This window comes from Fundulus heteroclitus, chromosome 8, assembly GCF_011125445.2.
Source record: "Fundulus heteroclitus isolate FHET01 chromosome 8, MU-UCD_Fhet_4.1, whole genome shotgun sequence".
NCBI classification, from domain to species: Eukaryota; Metazoa; Chordata; class Actinopteri; order Cyprinodontiformes; family Fundulidae; genus Fundulus; species Fundulus heteroclitus.
In genome coordinates this window covers 343,857-369,877 of record NC_046368.1, presented here as the reverse complement: position 1 = coordinate 369,877, position 26,021 = coordinate 343,857, and the positions used below count along the sequence as shown (strand labels likewise).

At 39.3% G+C, this 26,021-nt stretch overlaps 1 protein-coding gene across 2 annotated transcripts in view; it reads left to right on the top strand.

Moving 5' to 3' along the window:
• Positions 1–26,021, top strand: part of sardh (sarcosine dehydrogenase) — a 38,483-nt gene that overhangs the window by 6,548 nt on the left and 5,914 nt on the right. For both annotated transcript variants that reach the window (XM_012871103.3, XM_021320765.2), the window contains exons 7-17: positions 60–160; positions 4,638–4,742; positions 7,158–7,287; positions 7,991–8,077; positions 12,380–12,470; positions 13,323–13,464; positions 18,927–19,010; positions 19,091–19,204; positions 19,887–20,025; positions 21,937–22,050; positions 22,490–22,637. In XM_012871103.3, the coding sequence (XP_012726557.2) occupies positions 60–160; positions 4,638–4,742; positions 7,158–7,287; positions 7,991–8,077; positions 12,380–12,470; positions 13,323–13,464; positions 18,927–19,010; positions 19,091–19,204; positions 19,887–20,025; positions 21,937–22,050; positions 22,490–22,637 (1,255 nt within the window). The remainder of the gene's footprint in view (positions 1–59; positions 161–4,637; positions 4,743–7,157; positions 7,288–7,990; positions 8,078–12,379; positions 12,471–13,322; positions 13,465–18,926; positions 19,011–19,090; positions 19,205–19,886; positions 20,026–21,936; positions 22,051–22,489; positions 22,638–26,021) is intronic.

The window sequence follows — 26,021 nt, the reverse complement described above, 5'->3', positions numbered from 1 at the left end:
TTGAAATATTGACCTTTTAAAAATATATATAATATTTGGGTAAATCTTGCCACTTGCAGGTGTGTGGGCCACCAAGCTTGGTGAAATGGCTGGAGTCAATGTTCCTCTCATTGCAATGCATCATGCTTATGTGGTGACAGAGAGGATAGAGGGTATTCAGGTAAGACCTCTATATAATTATTATTTCCTTTAGTCCACCAGACAGAGACAATGTTACAAACGCCTGTGTGACAGAAGAGGTTTCTGACATTGCTAGAGATGACCCCTTAATAAGTGCAAACCTTAGGCCAATCTCCTGACTTTGTTTTCGCTCTAAAATAGTGGAGAAATACTTTTTAATCAATTACCTAAAAGATTCTGTTCAGGAGGTATTCCAACATGTCTCCGCATTAGCAAATCAGCTCTTTTTTTTGTTGTTGTTTATTTATGACATAATGCTTCTTTATTTAACCACAGGGCAGATTTGGATTGGCCTCAGTGACTGAAGTTTCTGTAAATACAGATGGTTTTCTGTCCATTTTGTCCATAATTATCAACAAATTCAAAACATATATTTTAGTTGCAGCCCTGGCCAGTTTTTACTGTTGTTTAGCAAGGCAATTGTTTTGTTTCTAAAAATTCAGAATATAAAAAAAAAAAACTTATTTTTTTGTTTTTCGAAATTTGACTTTGAAAACTATTTTCTTAAGGGGTATCCATTATAATATTTAATTTATAGGCTTTACTCGCCTATTGTATCAGAAAGTCTCTTAATGTCTTTAGCTAATAAACAGTATGATGTACTATCCATATGCAGTCTTGAATAGTAATTAATTAATATGTAAGTTAAACATTTACTTCCAAACATTTACTTCAACCCATTTTAAAAGGATTCACTTCTTGATTTGTTCCCCCCCTAATTTATTACAATGCAATGAATACATTTAAAAACAGGAATATAGTCACCAAGATTCCACCTCGTAGCAAAAGCAAACTTTTATTATATTCATATTATACTGAACTTTTGGCACGCTGGACTGTATCTCAAACATTTGATTTGGAGGTGGAAGTTTTCACATGTATCAGGTTAAACTAACCAGCAGGGGTCGCTGTGACCAAACAAAACAGAGCCTCTAATGTTCCAGTCTACTGTTGAGCTGTGTGTGGTAAAGAAAAAAAAAAATCGAGGTTAATTTGTATCTATTATTATCTGTGCTTGCGTTGGCTTTGCTTTTCTATGCTGTATGACACACGTCAGACATAGACTGTAACATGAATGTTTGCGTCACTGCAGCTTCTGTCCGTCTTCTGCTTGTTCAGTGCAGTTTCTCTACACTTATCCTCATCCCCCCCAGAGGCCGGTGGTTTTAGGGTGGGCTGTAAGAGCTTCCCCGTGTTACATGGTTTAAAGAGACGCTTAACCGGCATTACCGCTCCATCATGCACACATACGTCAGCCCACACACCACACGGATGTCGTCAGGGAATCTGTTCCCAGCAGAGTGTGCAAGTTGTCGGGTCAACCGCTTCATGCAGCCCGTGTGTCTGTATTTGTCACCGTGAGGCTGCCGTGGAGGTCTGTGTGTGCTTTTATCTGTGCGGCTACATGAGTGATACAGTGTTCGGTATCGATCACATCGAGCTGCCACACTGAGCTGAGTGCAGAGGAGGGAGAGGACAAAGGAGCCGTTTGGGTTTTGTTATTTGTCGTGAGCAGCTTTTAAAATGTCAACTTGCTCGCTGGTATTTCAGTTTTGTACCCGGAAAGGCGATGGAGTCCGGGAAGAAAAAAAAAAAAAAACCTCCCCGTGACTGAATGAATACAGACCAGACAGCTTTGACACACAAAAATATGCCTTTTCTGAAAGATGCTCTGGCACCTGAGAGTTACATGCAGAACGGGATGTCAGGAGCTCTGAGTCAACGTGGAAAACATTGGGAAAGCTGAGCTGATGTAAAGGCAGGGTTGTGCAAGTTAAGCCTCGCTCAAGAACTACTATTGTGTTCAGCTTGCACAGATTTTAAACTAAACTATTTCATGTTGATAATTTTCCACCTTGCTTAGGATTATGAGATTATAGCTGCAGAAAGCAGTTAAAGGGAAGACAACAGATAACTCACAGACACTAAGGACTCAGAGGCTGACATATTTAGACAGGACATCATGGACTGATTATGGAGAAAGAGTCGGCCTAGTCACTTGCAGAATACAGTATAGTGTGATACTCCCCACCAATGTCATGCGAGGAACACTGATGGTAAACCCCTTTGGAGGGGTGCACACACTTTGTTCTATATCATGCTTACATAAGTGATGATCGTAGCTCTCTCCACTTCCTGTATTGTTTTATGTATGAGAGTCCAGCACTGAAGCTGAAGCATCCCTCTGGCTTGTTAGAACAACAACATCAGCTACCATAACTATGCAGACGACACACAGCTCTACATCACCATGTCACCAGGTGACTATGAACCAGTTCAGGCACTGAATAAATGCCTAGAAGAAATCAAGACGTGGATGTGCCAAAATTTTCTTCAGTTGAATAAAAACAAAACAGAAGTAATAACATTTGGATTCTCTCCAATAGAGGAGAGATCAAAAGTTAGCACACAGCTCCAGCTGCTTCAGCTAAAAACCACTAATCAGGCCCGAAATCTGGGAGTAGTGATGGACTCAGACCTGAACCTAAAGACAGTTACAAGGTCGGCTTTCTATCACCTGAAGAACATTTCTAGGATTAAAGGACTAATGTCTCAGCAGGATCTGAAAAAACTAATCCATGTGTTTATTTTTAGTCGAATAGATTACTGCAACGGTGTTTTTACAGGTCTGCCTAAAAAGTGGATCAGACAGCTGCAGCTGATCCATAACGCTGCTTCCCGCGTCCTCACTAAGACTAAGAAAGTAGAGCACATAACCCCAGTTCTAAAGTCCTTACACTGGCTCCCTGTATCTCAGAGAATAGACTTTAAAATACTTCTGTTAGTCTATAAATCCCTGAATGGCTTAGCACCTAAATACATCACAGACTTGTTATCAGTGTATCAACCATCCAGACCACTAAGGTCGTCTGGCTCCAGCCTACTCTGCATACCTAGAACCAGAACTAAACAAGGAGAAGCAGCATTTAGTTTCTATGCTCCACTTATCTGGAACAAACTTCCAGAAAATTGTAAAGGTGCGGAAAGCCTGAGTTCCTTTAAATCAAGATTAAAAACACATTTGTTTAGGATTGCCTTCAACTGTTCTAGTTAACTGAATCACCACTTCTTTGTTCTAATTTCTATCTACATTTTATTTCTAGTTGCTTTTATTCTGTTTTAATTTGCTATATTTTAATCATGTAAAGCACTTTGCATTGTCCCTGTACTGAATTGTGCTATATAAATAAATTTGCCTTGCCTTGCCAAGATTAAATATGATAAAGTATAGTTTCTGTTTCAAGAGTCTTTTTTTATTTCTAAATGAGTCTACAATAGAGAAGGCCACTTCTTTCAGGGTGAAGAACCTGAGAGAACCGCAACAGGGTACGGTTAATTCTTTACAACCTAAAACTCGTGAGCCAGATTCACATGAGCTGTTTGCTAACGATGATTGGTAAATTACGATGCTAGCATATTTACCTTATGTTAGGTTAGGAGATGATTTGTTGGTCATTCAGCTTGTCAAATATTTCAGCGAAGCTCCAGTTAGTGGATTTGTGCACAAAACCTAAAAAAAAGTGGTTCTTCTGCTTCAAATACTTGCATCTTAGCCTCGAATGTCATTGAATCCCTTGACAAAATGTTTCAGCTGCTTCCTCTCCCACGTGGAGAACTCTAAGCAAAGTGCCAACGCAGGTCACATGACACAGAGAAAGGAAGTTACAGCAGCCAACACAGTCTCTCTTTCACTGTAAATTACATTGCAAAGGAAGAAGAAATCTTAGGTTGTTAGGGAAAACCAAGAATAGTTTGAGTCACCAAATAATGCGCATGACCTTTAAAGCACTTTTCAAGACAGTCTTGGCTATGCAAAATGCAGCTGATGTAGATCAGACACTACAACAGCGTCGGATCTCAGGAGTTGAGTTCAAAATGATCTTTAAAAAATGCAGTCGCCCTCACTTCCAGTTTCACATGGGGAAAAAAAAATAATAATGAAAATTTTATAAAATGCATTTTTATACTCAGAGTTTAAAGGGAATTTTTTAACACCACCTAAAAGTGTCTCATCTTGACCGGGTTTCTTCATCATTGTGAATCACATAATTTCCCAGCTTCTGTATATTTGCCCTTGCTGAATTTGTACACTGTAACTAGACTGTGTCTGAGACTGGTCCGTTACAATTTTAGACAAGGTAAGCATATCACTTGCTAGGGGATGAAAATGACTATTCTATTCTGTTTAATTTCTCTTAGATATTAAATAGTACAAATTCAGATGTCTCTGTCTACTTTTCAAAATTCAACAACATTTTCAGCTTTAACCACTGGAATGTGTTTTCATATATAAAAACGTTTACTGACATTAAATTTAAAGGCCAAGCCGTTATGTGGGAATAAAAAAAAGGGAAAACAGTTTACATCGGATGTTCTCAACCGACAGCTGAGTGTTTTTCAGACTAATTTCTGATCTCATCACTGAATCCTTCAACGTTTCTCCTCACTTTGTGCAGAACATGCCAAATGTCAGGGACCATGACGCGTCGGTGTACCTGCGCCTCCAAGGTGACGCTCTGTCTGTGGGTGGTTATGAACAAAATCCCATCTTCTGGGAGGAGGTAATCCTGAATATTATCTGTTGTTCTCAGAGTCTGTCTGTAGATTTTACTTTGTGACACTGGAGCAAATGTAAAAACCTGACTAAAGTATAAATATCTTCCATAAGATAAGACTGAAGATGTTAGGAAAGCATCTTTTTTTTTTAGTGTTTATATTTATTCTACTTTGGGTTCACAGCAATCACAGCCACAATAAGTGGCCCATCCAGCTATTGGACAAAAAAAATCATTATTGACATGTTGGTCATTTTGACCTTTTGACTGATGTCTGCTGTGTTGAAAATAAAACAACTTAGTTCCTTTTTGACTTGACCATCGTATCACCTATTTATCTTCTAAACTAAACTAAACGGCGGCCATAGAGAGCCTGAATACATGCTTCTTCAATTACTAGCTAACATTTATTGTAGGCCTGGCAGGTCTTTGCGGCTTGCAGAGATATTTGGTGCCGCCCTTGTGTAAAATAATAGCAGGCTCGTTTCTAAGTCTTTTACCTCTGAAGCATTGCTAATTTGTTTCCAAAGTCAGACGTTCACAGTTTTTTTTTCCTTTCCCGGTAATAAAAACAAACAAACAGTAGGATTTGCTATTAAAAAAGTACTTGCTTGTTCTCCAGTAGAATATCTTTTACACGTCTTACATTATTTCCTAGGTAGATTAAGGAGCACAACACATTTTCCAAAGGATAATTTAACTTGTATGGTTTTAACAAACATTTTTTTTTTTCTGATTTATCCAGCACTCCTCTCTCTCTTTGCTTTTTTGCTTCTGATATCCCGTTATTGGATCATTTGTTTCAAGGTATCTCTTCTGAATATTAAAATTTCAAGAAAACTGTTATGTAAATGAAAAAGAACAACATTCTTGTAGGTCTGTAGGGGGTCTGGGATGCAGCTTTCCATTTTACATCTGTGCTAACAAGGCCTTTTGCTTTTAATGGAAATGTTTTTTTGTAACACCAAAGAAAACAAAGCACCGTGGTCACAGTATGAATTTTGTATTTAAGTTGGATTTATCACTCATTCCCTACAAATCTCTGGTTTATCAAAGCAACTTAATCCTGTAAGGTTACCATACACAGTCACATGAAAGACATCAGAAAGGCGTCTCTTTTTCACAGCCTTGATGATCTCGGTTCTTGCCCGACCTCATCAGCTTCTTCCACTTTCGCAGCCTGCCAGTCTGCATACTCCTCCGTGGTTTTATGTTTGAGAGGATTTCTTTGTGCAGTGGCAGCTTCTTTTGTTCTCGTTCTGTAGCTAAGGTTCCCTTTGATGTTTAAGGCAGATGGAGAGAGAGAGAGAAGGCGATACAGAAAGGAGAATTAGTGGGAAAACACAGAATTGATGCAGGGCGTGATGATAAGCAGGACCGATGGGTCGGGAGGGAGCTGGAAAGCTGCGCTGCTCCCCAGAGGTTCCGGCAGAGTACGAGTATATCTGATAAAACTGCTGCACAAAGAGAAGCAGGCATATTGGCTTCCTTTTAGATTATCTAAGTTGACCTGGTATGTGTTGGATACATGGCGATTACTGCTTCTTTGCATTAACAATGAGCACCAAAGGTTTAGTCCTGGTACAGTTAACAGCGAGTGAGTGCAAAAAGAGCAAGACAGGGACGATAACATGCTATTGGTAGCTGCTTAATCAGTTGGGCCTTCTTTCTGGGCAGCCAGCCTGTGGTTGATTTTTGCATATCATAAGCAGTTTAAATAATAGAAATTATTTATTTTCGGTGTTTTAGAACAGCAACTTTTTCAAAACACGCTGATACAGGTTACAGGCCAATGCCTGAGTGGAGGCACATTACAGTCTGGACTGTAAATTGATTGTTATACATCTAAAGAGGAAAATATCCTTTTTGTTGTGCTGTTTGGGTGCCGTCACGGGCAGTAGAGGGAATTAAAAGTGTTGTTTCGGAGATATAAAGATGTAGAGTATTTCACATTTCTTTGTAAAGGTTTATTGAAGTTGAAATTTGGCAAAAAACTGTAAGAAAACGTGAACCTAAAAATGCAGAATAGGCCACACTGCAAAAATGGAACTAATAATAAGTAAAAAATTTGTTAAAATGAGCGTATCTGTCCTTGATTTGAGTGGGTAAATAAGATTATCTGCCAATGGAATAAGATTTTTGCACTTAAAATAGGAACAACTCATCTCCATCATCTTATTTCAAGTGCAGGATATCTAATTATCTTATTTTAGGGGTCAAAATACTCATTCCATTGGCAGATAATCTTATTTACCTGCTCAAATCTAGGACAAAAACACAAATTTTAGGAACATTTTACTAATTTTTAGGTCTGTTTTTGCAGTGCACATAAGAACAATTCCTCTTGCTTCCATTTTTCTTCTTTGACTTGCTAGCTGTTATGGCGTTTGGATTTATCGCCAATGCTTCTTTATTTCCCAGGTGTCGGATAAGTTTGCCTTCAGCCTGTTTGACCTGGACTGGGACGTATTTATGCAACATATCGAGGGAGCTATAAATAGGGTTCCTGTTCTGGAACAGACTGGCATCAAGTCCACTGTCTGTGGACCGGGTACAAACACACACACACACGCACACATTTGTCTATGCAAGTAATAAAGTGTACTGTACCTTAAGCAGCTGTTTAACTGCTGGTGAGTTCTTTAAAAGTTTCTAAGTTGCAAGGTCTAATACTTTGGCCTTTACAGTAGAATAACAACATTAGAATAAAATGAAAGCATGCACAAAATGATTTATTTGAAGTAGGGCTGTCCAGCTCCAGTGTTCAAGGGCAGGTGTCCTGCAGGTTTTAGATGTGTCCTTGCTGCAATATGCCTGATTCAAAAGGCTGAATTACTGCCTCAGCATGTCACCTTGCTCTGCAGAGGCCTGGTATTGAACCATTGATTTGATTGAGGTGTTTTGATTCAGGGCAAAATCAAAAATATGCACCACACCAGCCCTCAGACTAATTTTGGACACAACTGATTTAAAGGCCTTTCTGTAAATTCTGGAAAAGTGGCGAGAATGGGGAAGTACTTACAGACTTTATTTCCTGTGTTATTGTCTATACGTTGTATCATAAACCAGGAGTATTCGCATTGTTCCTCATTTAAAGCCAGATCGCTGTAGATGTATCTGCTATGTATTCACTGTGACATTTTACCTTTATATTTTAAAAATATGCAGAGGACAGAAAAAATTAAAGCGTAAAAACGTACAGAATTTTATTGTGTAAACTGTGTATTAATGTCAACCAATTGTGATTTTATTAGAGTCTTTTACCGCTGACCATAAGCCACTGATGGGGGAAGCGCCAGAAGTTCGAGGTTTCTTCCTGGGCTGTGGCTTCAACAGTGCTGGTATGTCCTGCATTCATTTAGAAAAGATAAACATAAAACGAGAGAGACCGTTAACAGTAAAACACAAGAAAATAGAGTGACTCCAGTGTTTTTCTAAACACAGACGTAGACGCTTGATGATGTGGAGCTTTACCTTGAGAAATCGGAAATGATGCATAAATGACTAAATAAACTTTTTTTTAACAGGAGAAAATAAGGCAATATGATTGAAGGATGCTTTTAACACTTAACAGTGTTTGACCTAGACTTATATCTCCGTGTGCATCGCTGAGGGACAAACAAATATCCAAGAGGGCTTCATAGACCGCACACACAATAAAGTTCATGTGCAAACAGCACAAGTCGCTCCATTACTGCAGCGAGTCTCTGACATTAGCCTCAGAAAAATAACAGTATCTAAGCAGCGTGTGACAGAGATAGGAGGCGTAAAGGCTGAAGTAATCAGCAAGAGCTTTAACGGACAATTGAAAGAAAGCTTTTTTCCGCAGAGGGCTGCCGGGTCAAGCACACGACATGTTCTGACAAAAGCCTGGGAGGTGGAGTGAAGTGGAGTTTTGAGTGGGCACACAGCAAAATGTTCTCCCGTATTACATAACGCCTTGACCTTCTGACACATTAATATCTGGTTCTGTCCATTAGCCTTAACCTTAAGTCCAGCTAATGCTTTTTCGGGTTAGCATTCTTGTCTGGGAGAGAGAAAATCATTTTATCGCTCTAGTATATTGTCTTTTACTGTCATGTGTAATTGTCTTGGGTTTTGTTTAAACTCTAGAAATGGTTTGGAGTTGAGGTTTAGATGAAGATGTCCCCCCCCCCCCCCCCTTTTAAATCTAAGTACTGCTGTAGCAGTAATCTGTTTCCTGACTCAAGTAAAAATGTAAAGTCTCCCAAGAGAGATGTAAAAAGTCTTAAAATAATATTTTATTGTATTTTTTGCAGTACTGCAATCTGAGAATTTTAAGAACACTGGCGAAGAATAATAATTTAGAATATAGTCTGCTTGTCTGCTTGTTTTTTTTTTTTCTAAAGTTGCTTTAGAAAAAAAATATTTCTTATTAATCATTCAGTTTGCCGGAAAACGGCAAATAGAATGATCAACGGTCATCTTTGCTTGTTTTATACTTCTCCTCCACTGACAGCACGTCTTCATATAGAAGACAGATATAAACACGTAAGGCTGACAGTTTGGCCACTTTCAGCTACTGAAATCAGAAATAACGCCTCAACATGGCGCCTCCCAGTGGATGCACCGGCGTCTATGTATTTATAAACTAATTCTAAGCTGTGAGAACGCTTTCATTATTGATGTGATGTTATTAGACTTTGCCAGAAAATGTATTTATAGAAGTAATACTTGATTTTTGCTAATTGTAAGCCAAATTAGTTACACAATGTCCCTTTAATATTGTTGGAAACAGGTCTCTGAACAGCCAACTTCTTTAGCAATGATGCTTTTACGGCTCAACCTCATTGTCAAGTCAGCCGGGCCGGCTGACTTGACAATGATTTGTGTAGGTCATAACATGACAATAACAAAATGCTTCAATAACGATACCTTTGTATTGGTGTAGCTGTAGGTCATATTGATAAAAAAAAGCAGTTTTAGTGTTTTTTGTAGAGGACATAAAAAGAAAGATGACAAAGAGCTGTAATCAGTCTTGGAAATAAGATAAATCTACTCACTAGATACATTTATGTATATTTGCTTGAGCATCAAAAGTTAAGAGTTTTTTTAAAAGACGTTGAATCAAACTTTACTTTAGTGGTCAGTTACCCTATTTTCAACACAGCTGTACCAAGATCAATTTATATTTGAAACACTTTATCAGATTCTTAAATAAATATATATATATATATATATATATATATATATATATATATATATATATATATATATATATATATATATATATATATATATATATATATATAGTATGTGTGTATATATATATTTATATATGTGTGTATATATATATATTTATATATGTGTGTGTTGCATTTAAATCTAAAATGATTCACAATAAAGGGCATGATGGCTTTAAACAACAAATCTCTTAGAGAAAAAGAAAACTTGAAAAATCCCCTAACATTATATAAAAAAGTGGGCAGATTGCATAAACAGTGTCTGAAAATCTGCTGTTACCAATTCTTACAGTGAAAGCAAGAAATCTGCACAGCACAAACAGCAGTAGAGTAAAACAGATTCTTTGCAAAGAAAGAGGAACAAAGTGTGTTTTGGTTTGACAAGATGAGTGGAAGCACAAGCATGAGGGCTTACAAGCAGACACTCACGCGTCAGTATGCTTGTCTCAGGTGACATTTATCCTTGACACCTCGCCTCGCTGGTTGTCACCACTTTGTCTGGGTTCAACTCCATCATCCTCCTCTCACCCTCCTCCCTTTTATCTCTCAATCCATCCATCCCTCCATCCAGCTGGCCTGCCAGCCGTTCAGATCTCCTCCCAGGCTCAGAGCTGACAGTTCCTGGCTGCAGATGAGTGAAGTGATGAGAGACGAAGGAAGAGTGCCATGCAGGGAAGGGATGGAGGGATGCAAGAAATCTGTGGCCATTGCGGCTGCTTATTAATGCTGTGCATGCAGCATGTTGCGCAGCACTCACAACAAATGCAAATTACAAGCACAAGCAGGGGGTTGCTAAAGGGACCTAGCTCATTAACCCTGCAGTTCCGGGGCTGGATGGATTACAGTGTACGGCTGCCATCGTTTGTTTGCTGAACGATTGGAAACAAACAGAACACCGCAGCTGTTGGATGGATGATGAGGCCAAATTGCTCAGGGGCTGCTGTGAGGATGGGTCAAACGTTGGGATAAAGGTTAATGTGATCCTTTGTGGCTCGCCCGTATGTGACACAGCAGCTGTGGTAAAGGAAGAAGATGGCTTTCTTTCTTTTCCAAATTAATGAGACTTTCTCTCCGTCTTTCTGATGAGTCGGACCGTAGGGCAGGTGGGAAAGGGAACGGAGCTCCTGCTGCTTGTGAAGGTTTTCTCTCGTTTGCCTTCAAGGCCACACGCAACAGAAGAGGCGTTTTTGCAAAAATAAATAAAAAAAATTATCTTGAAATGTTAATTTACAAATCAACCATACTAAGGATTAAAAACAGAAAATAATATATTTACTACCTAGTAAAATCTGAGGTGAGGTCCCAGCAGGTTTGTGGGAAGAGGATTCTTCCGGGCCTTGTGTCTGAATGTTATGCATTGCAAAAGCATCCATTCCCCTTGAAGCTCAAACTGCAACATATTTATGCTGATTTTATGGAATAGAATAACATGAAGTAATGCATAAATGAAACAAAAGCATACATGATATTTCAAAATACTAAATTGTGAAAGTGCCGTGCATTTATATTCAGCCCGACCTAGTCACTACTTTGTAGAAGCACTGCAGTTAGTCTTTTAGTGTGTGTGCCTCTACCTACTTTGCACATTTAAAGGCTACGATTGTTGCCCAGTTATCCTTACACATTAAATCAAGGTCAGTCAAATAGCTCTGAGATGTCTAAAACTGGTATATAACCCAACTTTTTTTAACAGCTGTATTAATCCATTTCTAAGTCTATTTATGAATTAGTTGACTTCTGAATTGATTCATTGGAATTTATTTTGGGTTTTTGGTGAGAAGGGGGCTTAATACAGATTCATGTCAGACTTTCCAGATTTCAACTTGCAAAAAAAAACTTGTATTTCCACTGCACTATTGTGCATTGGTTTGTTGTTTGTCAACATGCATTTGTAAAATGCATTGAAGTTTGTGGCTGTTATGTAATGAAATGTCAAAAGGTTCAAGTGGTATAAATACTTTGGCAAGGCTCTGTGTCTTGTGGCGTAAAAGTGTTTCTCATGAAAAGTTTCTTGAGAGAATGCTACTGTTCACCTTATGCGGCCTTGCCATCCTACATTAGTGCTTGTTTGTCATTGGCGGAGAAATGACACCACTCGTTGACTGAAGCAGCTTAAAATAATATATGCACTATAAATATTCCCAATTCTTAATGACTGGTTTGTGGCAGTTTTAAATGAATAGCTTGCTGCAGGATATTGCTCTGCAGCAGCACTAATTGTTGTCACGCAAATAACAGCAAATAGTGGAGATGTGGTTTCTGCTGATATTTTTTCCCTTACATCTAATGCCTCAGTCCACTAAAAGCAGGCAGAGGTTTCGGTTCTAGTTTTTTCCAAAAGACTTTTAGGTTGGATTGAATGAGCAAAGTAGAGCTGATCTTGAATGAAATGTTCTCAGAGGATGATGTTAACGTATGTTTCTGATCGTTTTCTGTCAGGTATGATGCTGGGAGGCGGTTGTGGCCGAGAGCTTGCTAAGTGGATCATACATGGCCGCCCTGAAAATGACATGTACGGATATGACATCAGGTAAATATGCATGTACTCTGCTTGATTCAAAGATTGAAGGGACACTTTTTAATCATAGTATAATATCAAGTCAGTTTAACGTCTGGAATATATTAGTAGTGGGGGCGGGGGTTCAGCTGTTTCTGATGCTAGTGAAATTAATAACACTCCTTAGACCAATTGTTAGACCCTTCTCTGGTGCTGTTGGTCCTTATTTCCTCCTGGTGCATGAAAATGCCCGGACTCATGCAGCCAGATACTGCAGGCAGTTCCTGGAGGATAAAGGAGTTGATACCATTGACTGGCCTATATGCTCCCCTGACCAAAATCCAATAGAGCATCTCTGGGTCATCATGTTTAGGCCCATTGAACACCACCAGGTTGCACCTCAGTCTGTCCAGGAGCTCAGTGTCGTTCAGCCCTGTTCAGGATATGGGAGGAAATACCCTTGGATGCCATCCACCATCTCATAAGAAGCATGCCTCGATGTTGTCAGGCATACAGGCCCGTGGGGGCCACACAAACTACTGGGTACCCTTTTTTTTTATTGCTGCAATGACATTTCGGCAAATTGGACTAACCTGCTGCATCAATTTTTCAGTTTCACTTTCTCAGGCCCCTTGGATTAAGCCCTCTGTGGCTATCCGTCATGACTTTTCATTTACTTACAAATATATTTAATATATAATTTTTTTTCAGTTGAAATCTGATGTTTTCAAAGCATTATTTTACCTTTATTCAAGCAGGATATTAAACAGGCTCCTAACTGGCATTTTACCAAAAAGGCACAGTTATGAACGGCTTATATTCAAATCTGATTGTGAGTTTTTAAATGAGCGCTCATCTTTTTAATTCCCCTCCCTCCTCTTTCAGGCGTTTTCACAGTTCGCTGACAGACAACACTCGCTGGATCAGAGAGAGGAGCCATGAGTCATATGCAAAAAACTACTCAGTGGTGTTTCCCTTTGATGAGCCACTGGCCAGCCGTAACATGAGGAAGGACCCTTTCCATGAGGTACAGCAATTATTCACCGTTTCATCAGGTCCAGCTGACTGACCAGTAATTTTCATGAGCAGTCCTTCTGCTCTGAGGCTGCCTTGCTTATTGTTTCAACCTTAAGCAGGGATCTGGGGACACGAAGATAAAGTTTATTTGTGTATCTGATTGGAAAGCTCTTGGGGTAGATAACAACTTACAAATGTAATGATACATTAAAGCTTCCCCTTCTCGGGCCTTTAGGTAAATCAACAGGATTTTGAAATGAATTCTGAATAAGACAGGGAACCGATGCAAAAGGCTATCACTGTAATGCTTCTGTTTTGGTGCCAGCAAAGCAGCTTTTTAAAAAAGCTGCAGGCAGGATGATTAGGACCGAAGAAGAGCCGAGCATAAAGAGATTCAGTCGTCTAAAATGACTATTGCAAATTTTGAAGACATGAATGATTATTTGTATATTTCATGAGAGAACCATTCATGTCTTTAATTCCTGGGCTGATCTGTTTATCTAACTGGAGATCTGAATTTAGAAAAATTCCTATGTTTTCTCGTAAGTAAACAGATGGATTAGATTCACACCATTATTTTTTTTTCATGTGCACTGTCACATTTCGGGCATATATCGTATGGGGAAGGTGGTTGCCTAAATGTGCCAGGGCAGTTTTGCTTTACAAAAAAGGATAAAAGACCCTAAAGGCCTACTTTATAAAAATGGAGGTACAGGACAGGGCCAAATGTAGGTCCATGCTGCCAAACATCAAGACTACTGATGTGTGGTGTGGCATACGTTAAAGAGAAGGAGATGGGCGCCAAGGTGCCAGCTCCCCAATTGGCCCCCTTTTGACCTTCCTGTCCCCACACTGATATAGCACCAACCGAGGGCAGTGACCCCCCATAGAGCCCTAAAGACACCACTGACACCTCCGTGCCAGACTCTTCGCCACACCAGCACATCATCCAAATGGCCAGTCCACGTAGGGACAGCACCGCCCCAGCATCCCCATAGACCCAGACCTAGATGCCAAGGCGGCAGGGCCCATACACCTTACACTACTAAGTGATGATTTAATTATTAGAGAAAAAAACATCAGAGTTTCTTCTGTTGGTTTTTCTTTTATGCAAACAGAAACAAAATCTGATAAAGTTTGAAAATAAATCTTATAACTTCATTCTTCCAGTCCTTTAGTATTTTTTTTCTATTCTTTTTTCCCCATGCTTAGAACTTTAAAAAAGAGTGTGGCATCTATTTGTTTAAAAATCCATTTTTGTGATGTCACCAAGAAGTAAGGCTAGAAGATATAGAAGGAGAAAAAAGCATAGCGATAAAATAAAAGTTATGTTGATCGATATCGATAACTATCAAAAAAGTAAGAACATATATTTTAAGTGCAACCCTAGCCGTTTTATGCTTTTGCTTAATGACCTATTTTTAAATACAGAACACACAAACACTGAATTCAAACTCAGCCACTTATTCAACCAACTTTTTACCAAAACTACAAGTTTTAAAAAAAAAAAAAGAACATGGGATCTCTTAACTCTTTGAAGGGGGCGGAGCTTGGTGACGGAGCATTCCTGGGTCTGTGTTTGTGATTGGTTGAGAGGATATAATGACTGTAATATTAACCTACATGATGGGCTAGAATGTAAAAGGAAGGAAAACTGTTCTTCTATTAAACTTTTTATTGGCTCTTTTTTTTTTTCTATCGCACCCCACGTCTGTCGATGGACATTGTTATTGAATTATCATCCAGCCCTACCAACAGGGGGGGGGGGGGGCAAGTTAGGACTGTGGGTTCAAGGCACGTTGATTGGTCTTCACGTACTTTAGGGCAAAAGCCACAGACAGGCAGACAGTCCCAGAGAGTGCGTAGCTAGTCATCAGTAGATCTCCAACGCTGTTTGGACATGTGTTAGTAAGTACAAAGCCCATTTGGAGCATCCTCTGTCCTGTGTAGTGCATTCTGTTAAGGCTCCGAACTAAGCGTTGTTGGCAGGGACAGAATAGTTTCATAGACAGTTTCCTTTTTCTTTCCTCCTGCCAGTTTGTCTGTGACTGACAGTGATGAAAAATTGGCTCGCTTTATCACCTCTCTGGTGTAGTGAAACTTCTTATCTGGAATGTCATGTTACATTTTACAACCACTTCACCCATTTTAAGTCATCGGGGCATCTCCAGTCATTTCTGATTACTTCCACTATATTCATAGATTGCATAACTCTCCTTCTCTCTTTTAGTCTGTAATTTTTTTGCTTGTCAAGTCCTGACTGTCTCTCTCTAGAGGGGTTGTCTCTCATATTTCTTCTGTCTTCTCTTGGCCTCGTCTCAATCTCCCGGCTGATTCGAAGTGATGGCAGTAAGCGGTGCAGCTTAACTCTTGAGCGACTGCATTTGCTAATGCACGACTATAAGTGATCTGCTCAGCTTTGGTGGCTTAGCCGTGGATGAGTCTCAGCTTTGTTTCTCTCCTTGGCTCGGCACAACCTGTTTCGCCCAAAAATGACCCACTCAGAGGCACATGTTGTTGTACAAGAGCTTGTCTAACTATCATTATCGTGATATCACCATTGTACATGCATGCATGGACTTTCAAAAACAGATTATGATCACATAAATTCTATTAAAAAAGTGGTTGCCCATGTCCTGTGCTTGTTCTAAGTTCATTATATTTAGGTTTGGCAGCACTTTGCATGCATACATAAAGTTTTCTGCTGATCTTTTTTGAAACAGTCGTGCAGAATGAGCCCAATAAATGAGATGTTTTGGGGTGGTGTGGGATAGATTTGATTTAGTCTCTTTTCTTTTTTATAAAACTGTGATTATATGAAAAATGTTTTGATGTCAACCTTCTCACCTAACAACTGACAACTTAGATTTTTTTTTTTTTACAGACAGCTTAACCTAGCTTAAGAGGAATGCTTGTATCCATTTTTCCAAATCTAAAACTGCACAACGTTGCAATGCGCTATAGCTAGAAGGTATGCTTTAAGCTCTGACCAAGCGGGCAAGCTGTCTCTGTGAAAATAATGAGACTTTCTACTTTTAGGAGGCAATATGTGTTTTTTTTTTTTTTTTCCAGACCGCACGCAAGTCATCTCTGACACTGCTGCTCGCACGCTTTCTCCACCTCACTAGCACAGATGGTATATATAGCGCAGTGTGGGACGTTTTGGCAAAAGACAGACAGCTTGATGCCTGCTTGGGGGAGAGCATAGCACAACATACCTACCAACTGTGGGCGACTGTCAATTTTAACAAGGAGGATGGAGAGCCTCAAAATATCTTGTATGAACAGTGTTCAAGAATTAGGAAGTGTTTTTCCTCTTGTTTTTGCAGCTATTTGATCTTAACAAGTGTGGCGCAACTTATTTTTCCTCGGTTCCTCCGTTAGGCGAGAAAGTTAATTATTTCTTCTAAATACAATTAATGTCAACAGTTATCTGCAATTTGCAATAAATCGTTACAATTATGTTAACGTTGAATCAAGTGGTTTAATTGCTCAGCTTTAACAAATGGCCCTCTTTACAAAGGTTTAATTAGATTGTTGATACAGTCAGTTCAACAGACTCAAACAACAGCATTTTATTACAGCAGCTCACAGTTACTAAAGTTGGTCCTGATCAGAAATCATACTTTTATGGGTTATAAGTATTGATGCGTATACAGCAGGGATCAGCACTAAGCCCCTACTTATTTGCAGTGATGATGGACAGGTTGGCAGATGATTCCCAACGGACAAAGATCTTTACAGATGATATTGTGATCTGTGGGAAGAGAGAGGGGTGCTCTGGTAGTAAGAGAAGGGGAATTAAATACAATCAATTTGTGTGTTTAATAAGAGGAAGATGAGTGAAACAGTGCAAACTGTAAGGAGTAGAAGTACTTGAGGGGGGTGGGTTAGTAATTGGGGTCAATTATACACACACACACACACACACACACACACACACACACACACACACACACACACACACACACACACACACACACACGATTATCTAAAACACACATGAACACACACCTCCTCTGCTGTGCTTTCTTCCCTTACTACGCTCCTTTCTGTTTTAGCTGTACTGTAGTGTCAAAAAGGTCATATCAGAGACCTCAAGCTGTAGCTTTCTCAGAATGTTTAGTGATGAAGCTCATTCCAGTGAAACTTTATCCTGAGTAAAAACAATTCGCCCATTTTAGCTGTGGTTTCAAAGGTCAGATCATAGAAAATAAGTTGTAGCTTTGAGGAATGTTAGAATATAAAAGATTAAGCTTTGAATTTTTAGTGATGAAGCTCGTTCCAGTGAAACAATGAAACAAAAGAAGTTATTCTATTTGTAGCTTTTTGGAAAGGTTTTTAGGAAAAGGTTGGACGAAATTACCTCTCCGACCAGAAATCCCCAAGAATATACTTTCTTACTATTTCTTATTATAAATAGAAACAATTAAGTATTTCTGTATGTTTGTTAATGTATGAAAGAATTCTAGTCAAGGATTTATTTACCTAATTCCTTTGTTTCCTATATCTGTAATGTTTTTTCTGTTCATGTACAGCACTTTGAATCGTCTTGTTACTGAAAAGTGCTATATACATAAACTTACCTTATCTAACCGTCCAAAGCAATGCACAAGAGAGACGGGGAAGACATTGCAGAGAGTGTGGAGTGGATGGGGATGGAATATCAGAGAGGTGTTTAATGACAGGGCAGCTGCAGGAGGGAAAGAGAAATTTGCAGGATGCAGTCTGTTATGAGGCACATTTCAATGACTGTAAGATAGAAACTAACGGACACACGATTTTCAATTTATGTTTACAAATAAAAGTCTGAATGGTTTGGCATGCATATGTTTTCAGGTTGCACTGAATTTCATTTAAGGGGTTTCTGAGCCACCTATCAGATCACATCTAAAAAGTAAATATATAATAATCATCTTTATTGTCATTGCAACGCACATTTCAAAGAAATTTGTTCTCCACATTTAACCCATGCCCTTGGGGAGCAGTGGGCTACCACTGTGCAGCGCCCAGGGAACAATCTAGGGTTAAGGGTCTTCCTCAGGGACCCAGAGTGGCAGTCTGTGGGGGTTAAACCCAGAACCTTCAACCAATAGGCCACCACTCCCCACCTAGTCCACCCCAGTGATTTCATCTCACTGTAAATACAACTTTCTTCTGAGGGACTCAGAGGATGGTGGAGAACGTTGGTGAACAAAGCCCATCATGAAGACCAAAGGAAACACAGCAGACATGGCAGGGAGTGGTTTAAAGTAGGATTAGATCAAAAAGCTATGATTGGGTGTTTTAAATCAAAGCATATTCATGGGTTAATACAGTCCAGTCAAAGTCTAGACCTAAATTCAGTTTAAAAAATGTAAAATATAAAAAAATAAAATTTCAGTATCTCTACTCTGAAACATGAACTAACAATATTTTCAGGTTTGTGTGCCTTCCGCATATTTTGCACCTATTCTTGTTTTTGCGTTTCAGGTGCTGACAAAGGAAGGTTGTGTGTTTCAAGAGCGACACGGCTGGGAGAGACCCGGCTGGTTCAACAAGGACGGACCTGCTCCTGTGAGGCTCATACAACAGACGCACGTTACCACAACCTTTAACGCACCCTTTAACGCCGTGTTTGCATGTCTCGTTAAAAGGTTAAAGACTATGACTATTACGGCGCTTACAACATTAAGAAAAACGAGAACTACGAATACAAAGACCTCCTGGGCAAAGAGTACACCTTCGACTTTCCCCCGCATCACGATGTGGTGAGACACCGAAAGCGGACGTGTTTGTGTGCGGTCGGACAAAGTTCAACTTGTCTATTTGATTTAATTTTGCTGTAAAAAAAAACATGTTAGTCTGAGAGATGTGAATCTTTACTTTTCCGATAAAGAGAAGGAATAAAAGAATGAATTTATTTCATGAAGAAGTAATGCTGATGGGTATAGTCATTGGGTTTAACAGTGCACACTGCAAAAACAGAACTAAAAATAAGTGAAATTTTCTTGAAATTAGTGTATTTGTCCTTGATTTGAGCAGGTATATAATCTTATCTGCCAGTGGAATGAGTAATTTTACCCCCAGAATAAGATAGTTAACTATAATGCACTTGAAATAAGATGATGGAGATGAGTGGTTCCTCTCTTAAGTGCATAAATCTTATTCCATTCGCAGATAATCCTATTTATCTGCTCAAATCAAGGGCAAATACACACATTTCAAGAAAATTTCACTTATATTTAGTTCTTTTTTTGCAGTGCATAAAGCTGCAAACTAATTCAGCAGCTTTAATGACAGACAGCCTGGATGTAAAATCTGCAAACCTGCCATCTCTTGTGATGCAGCTATGATCAAGCCTTCTTAGGAATAAGGAGATGGCAACATCTTTGTATGTTTTATCCAGCGCGTGAATTTAAAAGTGTGTGCTGCCTTGCTTGTTAATTGCAGATTAAGAGCGAGTGTCTCTCGTGTCGAAACGACGTGGCCGTGTTTAACATGTCCTACTTTGGGAAGTTCTATCTCACCGGACCAGACGCCAAGCAAGCAGCCGATTGGCTCTTCTCGGCCGATGTCAACAAGAAGCCAGGTTAGTCGGGGAGCTGTTTGAAGAAGCGCGCACGCAGACACCCGTGCAAGCACGCTTACACACACACACACACACACACACACACACACACACACACACACACACAACATACCTCAATCAAATAAATAAATAATTACAAGCCCTCTGTAGAACATGATCACATGCTCAGGAAGTAATGCTGCTATTTCATGCTGGCATGTTGGTGCCGGGATAGAACTAACACATGTAAGACATTTACCCATTAGGATTGGAGTTGGGCACGTCTGGGTTATGGTGCATGCGATATTCTTCAATGTTGTTCTTTTCCCCTAATTTTGAGTTAAACACACCTTGGTTTGTCTAGCTAATATGCAAGTTTGCACATGGTTTAAAGGTGCACATGCTGCAGAAAATCATTCTTTTAAATTCTCCTTCCTAGTTTTTTTATCCGGCCTTAGGCGATGCAGACAAACAGCCTGCCATTGACATAGCACTGTGGAGATGCAGGTGTCCGTGCAAGACTCGCCCGCATGCGTCCTGTGCTTCTAACATTTCATAAATCTGACAAAGTGATTTGTCTGAGGAAATATACTGTGGAGGAAATCATATCTCACTCCAAGCCTTCTTAAATAATCATCTCAAACACATTTGTTTTTGTTAACACAGATAATCACGCGTTTAAATTATAGGGGATGAAGGCATCATCGTCGCGTATTTAAGCGTGACCGCGAACATTAACTCTTTTGGCAAATGGATGACACACGTCATGAATTTGTGTCACTTGTAATTAGATACAGAGTTATTTCATTAGGAGGGTTTTATGATCATGCCTTCATGACATATCTTTGCAGTTAATTATGCCACTTGTGCTTTGGTACATATTAGAATCATTTTGCACACACGGAAGTCATTTTCTGCAAACTGCTGTGCTATAATTGGAAAAAGAAAAAGTAAATACATAATAAAGCAGAAATTTGGGGGTCAAATTTCAGCTCTGAGTTGCACAAATTACAGGCTGAAAAATTCTAGTGGATTACAAAAGTTTTCATACCCCTTGAAAGTTTTCATATATTGTCACATTACAGATTTTGATCTACTATGCAAATAGCTTTGGACGGTGGGGAGAGTTTTTTTTTTATATACAGCCCTCAGCAGGTTTTCTTCCAGGATTCTGCTGCGTTTAGCTCCATCCATCTTCTGATTATCTCTGACCGTCTTCTTCTGTTCTCCTGCTAAGTTTTACTGCACACCGGTAGTTTTCCACTTTAGAAAACGTATTGCATGTTGTTGAAAGTTACGCTGCCCTCATCATACCAAAGCACCCTCCTACTTGTTGCCTCCCCATACATGGCTTGTTGCAGACTGCAAATGGGACTTCTTGTGCCATTTTTATAATTATCTATTTGACTTCCTTTGCCTCTTTTACATAGAGACCAGATTTGTGTCATGCACCATTAAGGGTTCTCTCACTGAAGCTGCGGATCTCTGTACCGCTTACAGTTACAGTAGACCTTTTGGCTGTTTTCCTGATCATTGCTCTCCTTGCCCAGTCAGTTTAAATGACATTATGCCATGCTCTTTTCACTTTCAGGTGATAAATTGAACAGTGTTCTGTAAGAAGGTCGAATCTTGGGATATTGTTTTATAAGCTAAGTAAAAATGAGTAAATACAAATGGACCCCATTTTTTTCAGATTCATAATAAAAAATAGAAAATTATGTGTTTTTGTTTTACACATTAGCTATTCGCTACTTTGTGTTGATCTATTATAATAAATCTCGATAAAATACATTGAGTTTTGTAGTTGCAAGATGACGCAATTTGCAAAGATCAGGAGTTATGAATGCTGTAAGCGTCCTTCATAGCCTTTCTAGAGTTATTAATATTTCACTGGTAGATATATATATATATATATGTGTTTGCATGTTTCAGGTTCCACTGTGTATACATGTATGTTGAATAAAAGAGGAGGGGCGGAGGCTGACCTAACAGTGAGCAGGCTGGAGCCGGGTGCTGCCAAGCTGCCACTGGCACCAGAATCTGATGGTGAGAAACAGACTGCGATCCTTGTTTTAACGGCACTTCAGCTGAAAGCACAAAACAAATAGCTGAGTCTCAAATTAAACTGGGTCAAAATGTTACTCTATTCCCTGTACAGAAAGGGAGAAAATGGGTAGGATTGTTATTTATTACAATCGCAGCTGAAATGCTTTACTCAAATGTAAGCAATAATTCAAGGTACTTGTGTGTAATTATTAGGTGTACATTTTCCTTGGCCAGCTCTGTTTAATGGATCTGCATTAATATAATGCAATGAAAAAGCCAACGTGTATATTTTGATGTGATTTACAGCTGCCTTGTTGGGTTATTTTACATATTAATTGTGAGCAAAATATAATGAGACACTCATTCGTAATGTGTGAAGTTTTTTCCGCTGGGTAAGTGTGCCTACTTTCCTTAAACCACTGCCTTGCCTTCGCTCCAGGTGATGCATACTACCTTGCCATCGGCGGCGGTGTCGCAGAACACAACTGGAACCACATTAAAGCAGTTATTCAGGACCGGGGCTTCCGATGCCAGCTCACAGACCACTCCGAAGACATGGGGATGATCAGCATCCAGGGACCTAAGAGGTGGGGGGAGGAAAGAAAAGAGGGCAGGTGGAATGGTGGGGGTTCGTCCCCATGCAGGAGGATGGGGAAATCATAATGTAGGTTAAATTTATGATTTAGTGTTTGATCTCTAAAGATGAATTTCGCAAAAACATTAGGTTTTCATTGACTGCATGTGAGCTTGTGCTCAGAATGAGTATGATGCAGGAAAGCTGATTGGACTGGGATTTCACAGTACAGATGTTCAGTCCTCTAAAACATAAAGCAGCTTATATTTTCTGGAGGCTGTAGTTTCTGAATGTAAAGAATATTTTATGAGGCCAGAATCTGATGCCTGATCTCATTTCCTACAAGTTAAAGACCGGGAAGGAAAAGCTTCAGTGAATATTTAGCAATGTTGTGGAAAGGAGAAACTAATCCATAGGTCTATGTGTAAAATATTCTCAATAAGGTAATTGATTAAATAAATTCTAACTATATAAACAAGGTTACAGTTTTCACTACAGGGTTTGTGTCGTCGTGCTGCTAGTATGTTGACCCCAGTTTTCAAGTAAAGATGAAAAGGAGAATGCTGGATCTTCTTGTCAAAGTGGATAATATTTGTATTTTTGGTAAGCTGTTGCAGTGAATATGCCAAAGTAGATTTAATGGTTAGCCATAAAAAAGCTAATTAAGGCCTAGAGGTTCACCTTACAAGACAGAACATAAGAATATTAAGTCAGTTGTTTTTTGTCTCCTGCATGGGATTCTAATCTGCCTTCTTCTTAACCTTTGGCATCGAGATCCCTTTAAAGAGGTTTTATTTTGTATATGATTAACTATTACTGTGTTGATATGGTTAATGTTTAATATCAGTATCCTGCTAAAGAACCAAAGATAACACCTTTTCAGGTGTTATCTTTGGTTCAGGAGCCACCACATTTTAATTGAACATATCCTGGTATTTTTGTTTTGTCACAGTTCCTGTTCAGTTAGAGTTTTATTCAACTATTGGAGGGATTTGAAAGATTAGCCATTTCTTGATCAACGCTCGTTTGCTTTAGTAGAATTGCGTGTTTCCCATTTTGATGTGTGGCTATGAGAACGAAGCTTCTGTGTCAGCGTATTTATAGCAAGTCACAGATTGCTAATTCGAGGTTTCCACAAACTTTGAACTGTAAAAAAAAAAACATGCAAAGACTTTTTATGCATATTTTCCAGGGGCGCAGATCGTTATGGAGACACTTTATGTCAAAAAGGAATGCCCAGTTGTTAGAGTAGTTATTTTCTTTTATTTATTAAGGTTTTTCACTCATTTTGAACATCTACTTCATTATTCACTGGAAAGGCCCCTAATCTGGATAATTTAACCAGATTGGGTATCTTTCACATGTAGAGCTTGTGTCCCGTGTCTGTGCTTAACTGAAGCTATTATCTACAGTGTGGAACTTGCTCAGGTTATAAAAAAGCGCTGCAGTTCTGCAGATAAAATTTGCTCCAACTTTGTCGCTTTGTTCTGCCTTCCTCTGGCATTTCTTTGTTTTTTTGTTTTTTTTTTTACTCACGCAGCAAGTCAGGCCAACTTTACTTCTTCTTGATCTGAATCTCTGCTCACCTCAATCTACCTTTTTTCTTCTCTCTCACCTCCTCTCTTCCCCACATCGCTGCCCTTTGCTTTTCTTCTTCCCGCTCACCGAGCTGCAGGGTGCGTCCACCCCTGTACTCTGTGTGGGATCTGTCGATTTCTTTTCCTGGAGGCCTTTCTTACCCTCCGTTCTCCAGAGTTCCTTTTTTCTCCCTCTCCGGTGATCGGATATATCTTCTTATTTGTCTTCTCTCCCCGTTCCTCGCTTGCTGCTCGGCCGACCTATTCTGAGTCACCTCACCCCTGCTTTCATGGCTTTTCTCACTGATCTGCTTACGTCAAACCAGAAATAATTATTTCTATCCTTACTGTAGTCTAGTACACTAAAAGTGTTGCTCCATTTGTGTTTGTGGATTTTTCCCCCCCACTTTGTGTCAACAAGATTGGCGTCTGTTCTCTCTCTTTCCACAGTTTCATATTTATATCTAGCATGTGTGAGGAATTCCAGAAAATTGCTCCTCCTCTGTTTTGCTTTTGTTCCCTTATGAAGCAAATTGATCCCAGTACAGCTCGAGGAGTGCGAAGATTACAGCGTTTTACGGAGATGTGTCGGTATTTTCTCTCCCCGACGACGTTTCACTGTAGTCGCCCAGTGAGGGAAGACTTTTGACTTGAAGCTTTTCTCTCTCTCGCAGCCTGGCACCATGTTTCAAAGTGCGAAACTAATGCTCAGTCACTTGTTTGGGTAATTATGAACAGTATGCGTAATTGATAAAATAATGAGATATCCTGTGTGTGCGCGAAGCTCAGAACTCACTGTAAAATAGCTAATCTAATAAATAAATGATAATAAAAAAAGGGCCTCCCTCATATTTGCCGTTTTGCTCCTGGTTATCAGCTCAACAGTAAAGCTTTCAATATCTATTTCATCTGTTATTTTTTAGAGGGGACATGCACAAAATCTGCAGAAGCATAAGCCGAGCCATTCAACAAATCTTCACATGCCTGGCTTCCAGCCTTTAAATATCTTTAAAAAGCTGTTTTCCCACTCATAGGAATATCAGTCCACGAGTGCAAATATAACATATCTATTTTTTTAAGTTGACTCATCATTATGTAATATTGATTGCTGTGTAGTTTGCAGGAGGAGAGTTTGCGTGTTTTCTCCTAATTCCAGCGTTGCCTTTTTGAGAGAAATGTGTGTAAACTACAAAACGAAGAATGCATATTTCTCTTGATTTATAGACATACGGTCGGGAAGCTGTGCGTGCTGCTTTCTTTGGTTTTACACCAGATTTACAACACAGATAGCCCTAAATATGAGCAGATGCAAACATGCCCATCTAGTCCAGCAGATGGTACCAATATGCGCTTGTTGTTGCATCACATCACAGCTGTTCTCTCTTCAGCCTCGAACACAGCAGGCACAGAAGCGATAGAGAACATGAAGAAGGAATGACGATGGAGTGAATTATTTCCTAAATTAGCTCCATCTAAACATGACAAGGTGCTCGTCACAAGTTCAAGAGTGTTTCAGGAATGAAGCTCTCAATGCTGTTTGTAAGTGAGGAAGAGATCTTTATTATTTAAATGGTGCAGTTCATAGAAATGCACTATAAAGTTTTCGTCCGGGTTTTCGCAAACATATTGAGACCAATTTTTACTGAGATTTACTGGATATCCTTATTCAAAATATTAAGTCATAAATAATTTATAGTGGAAGTCATGTCAAACTGTTATAGATTTGACATTTTAGACGGTCATGGGAATTCCATGCTAGTGGTTAGCATAATTAGGTCACCTACAGCACAATGTTTTGTCTATAAATTATTTTCCTAGCT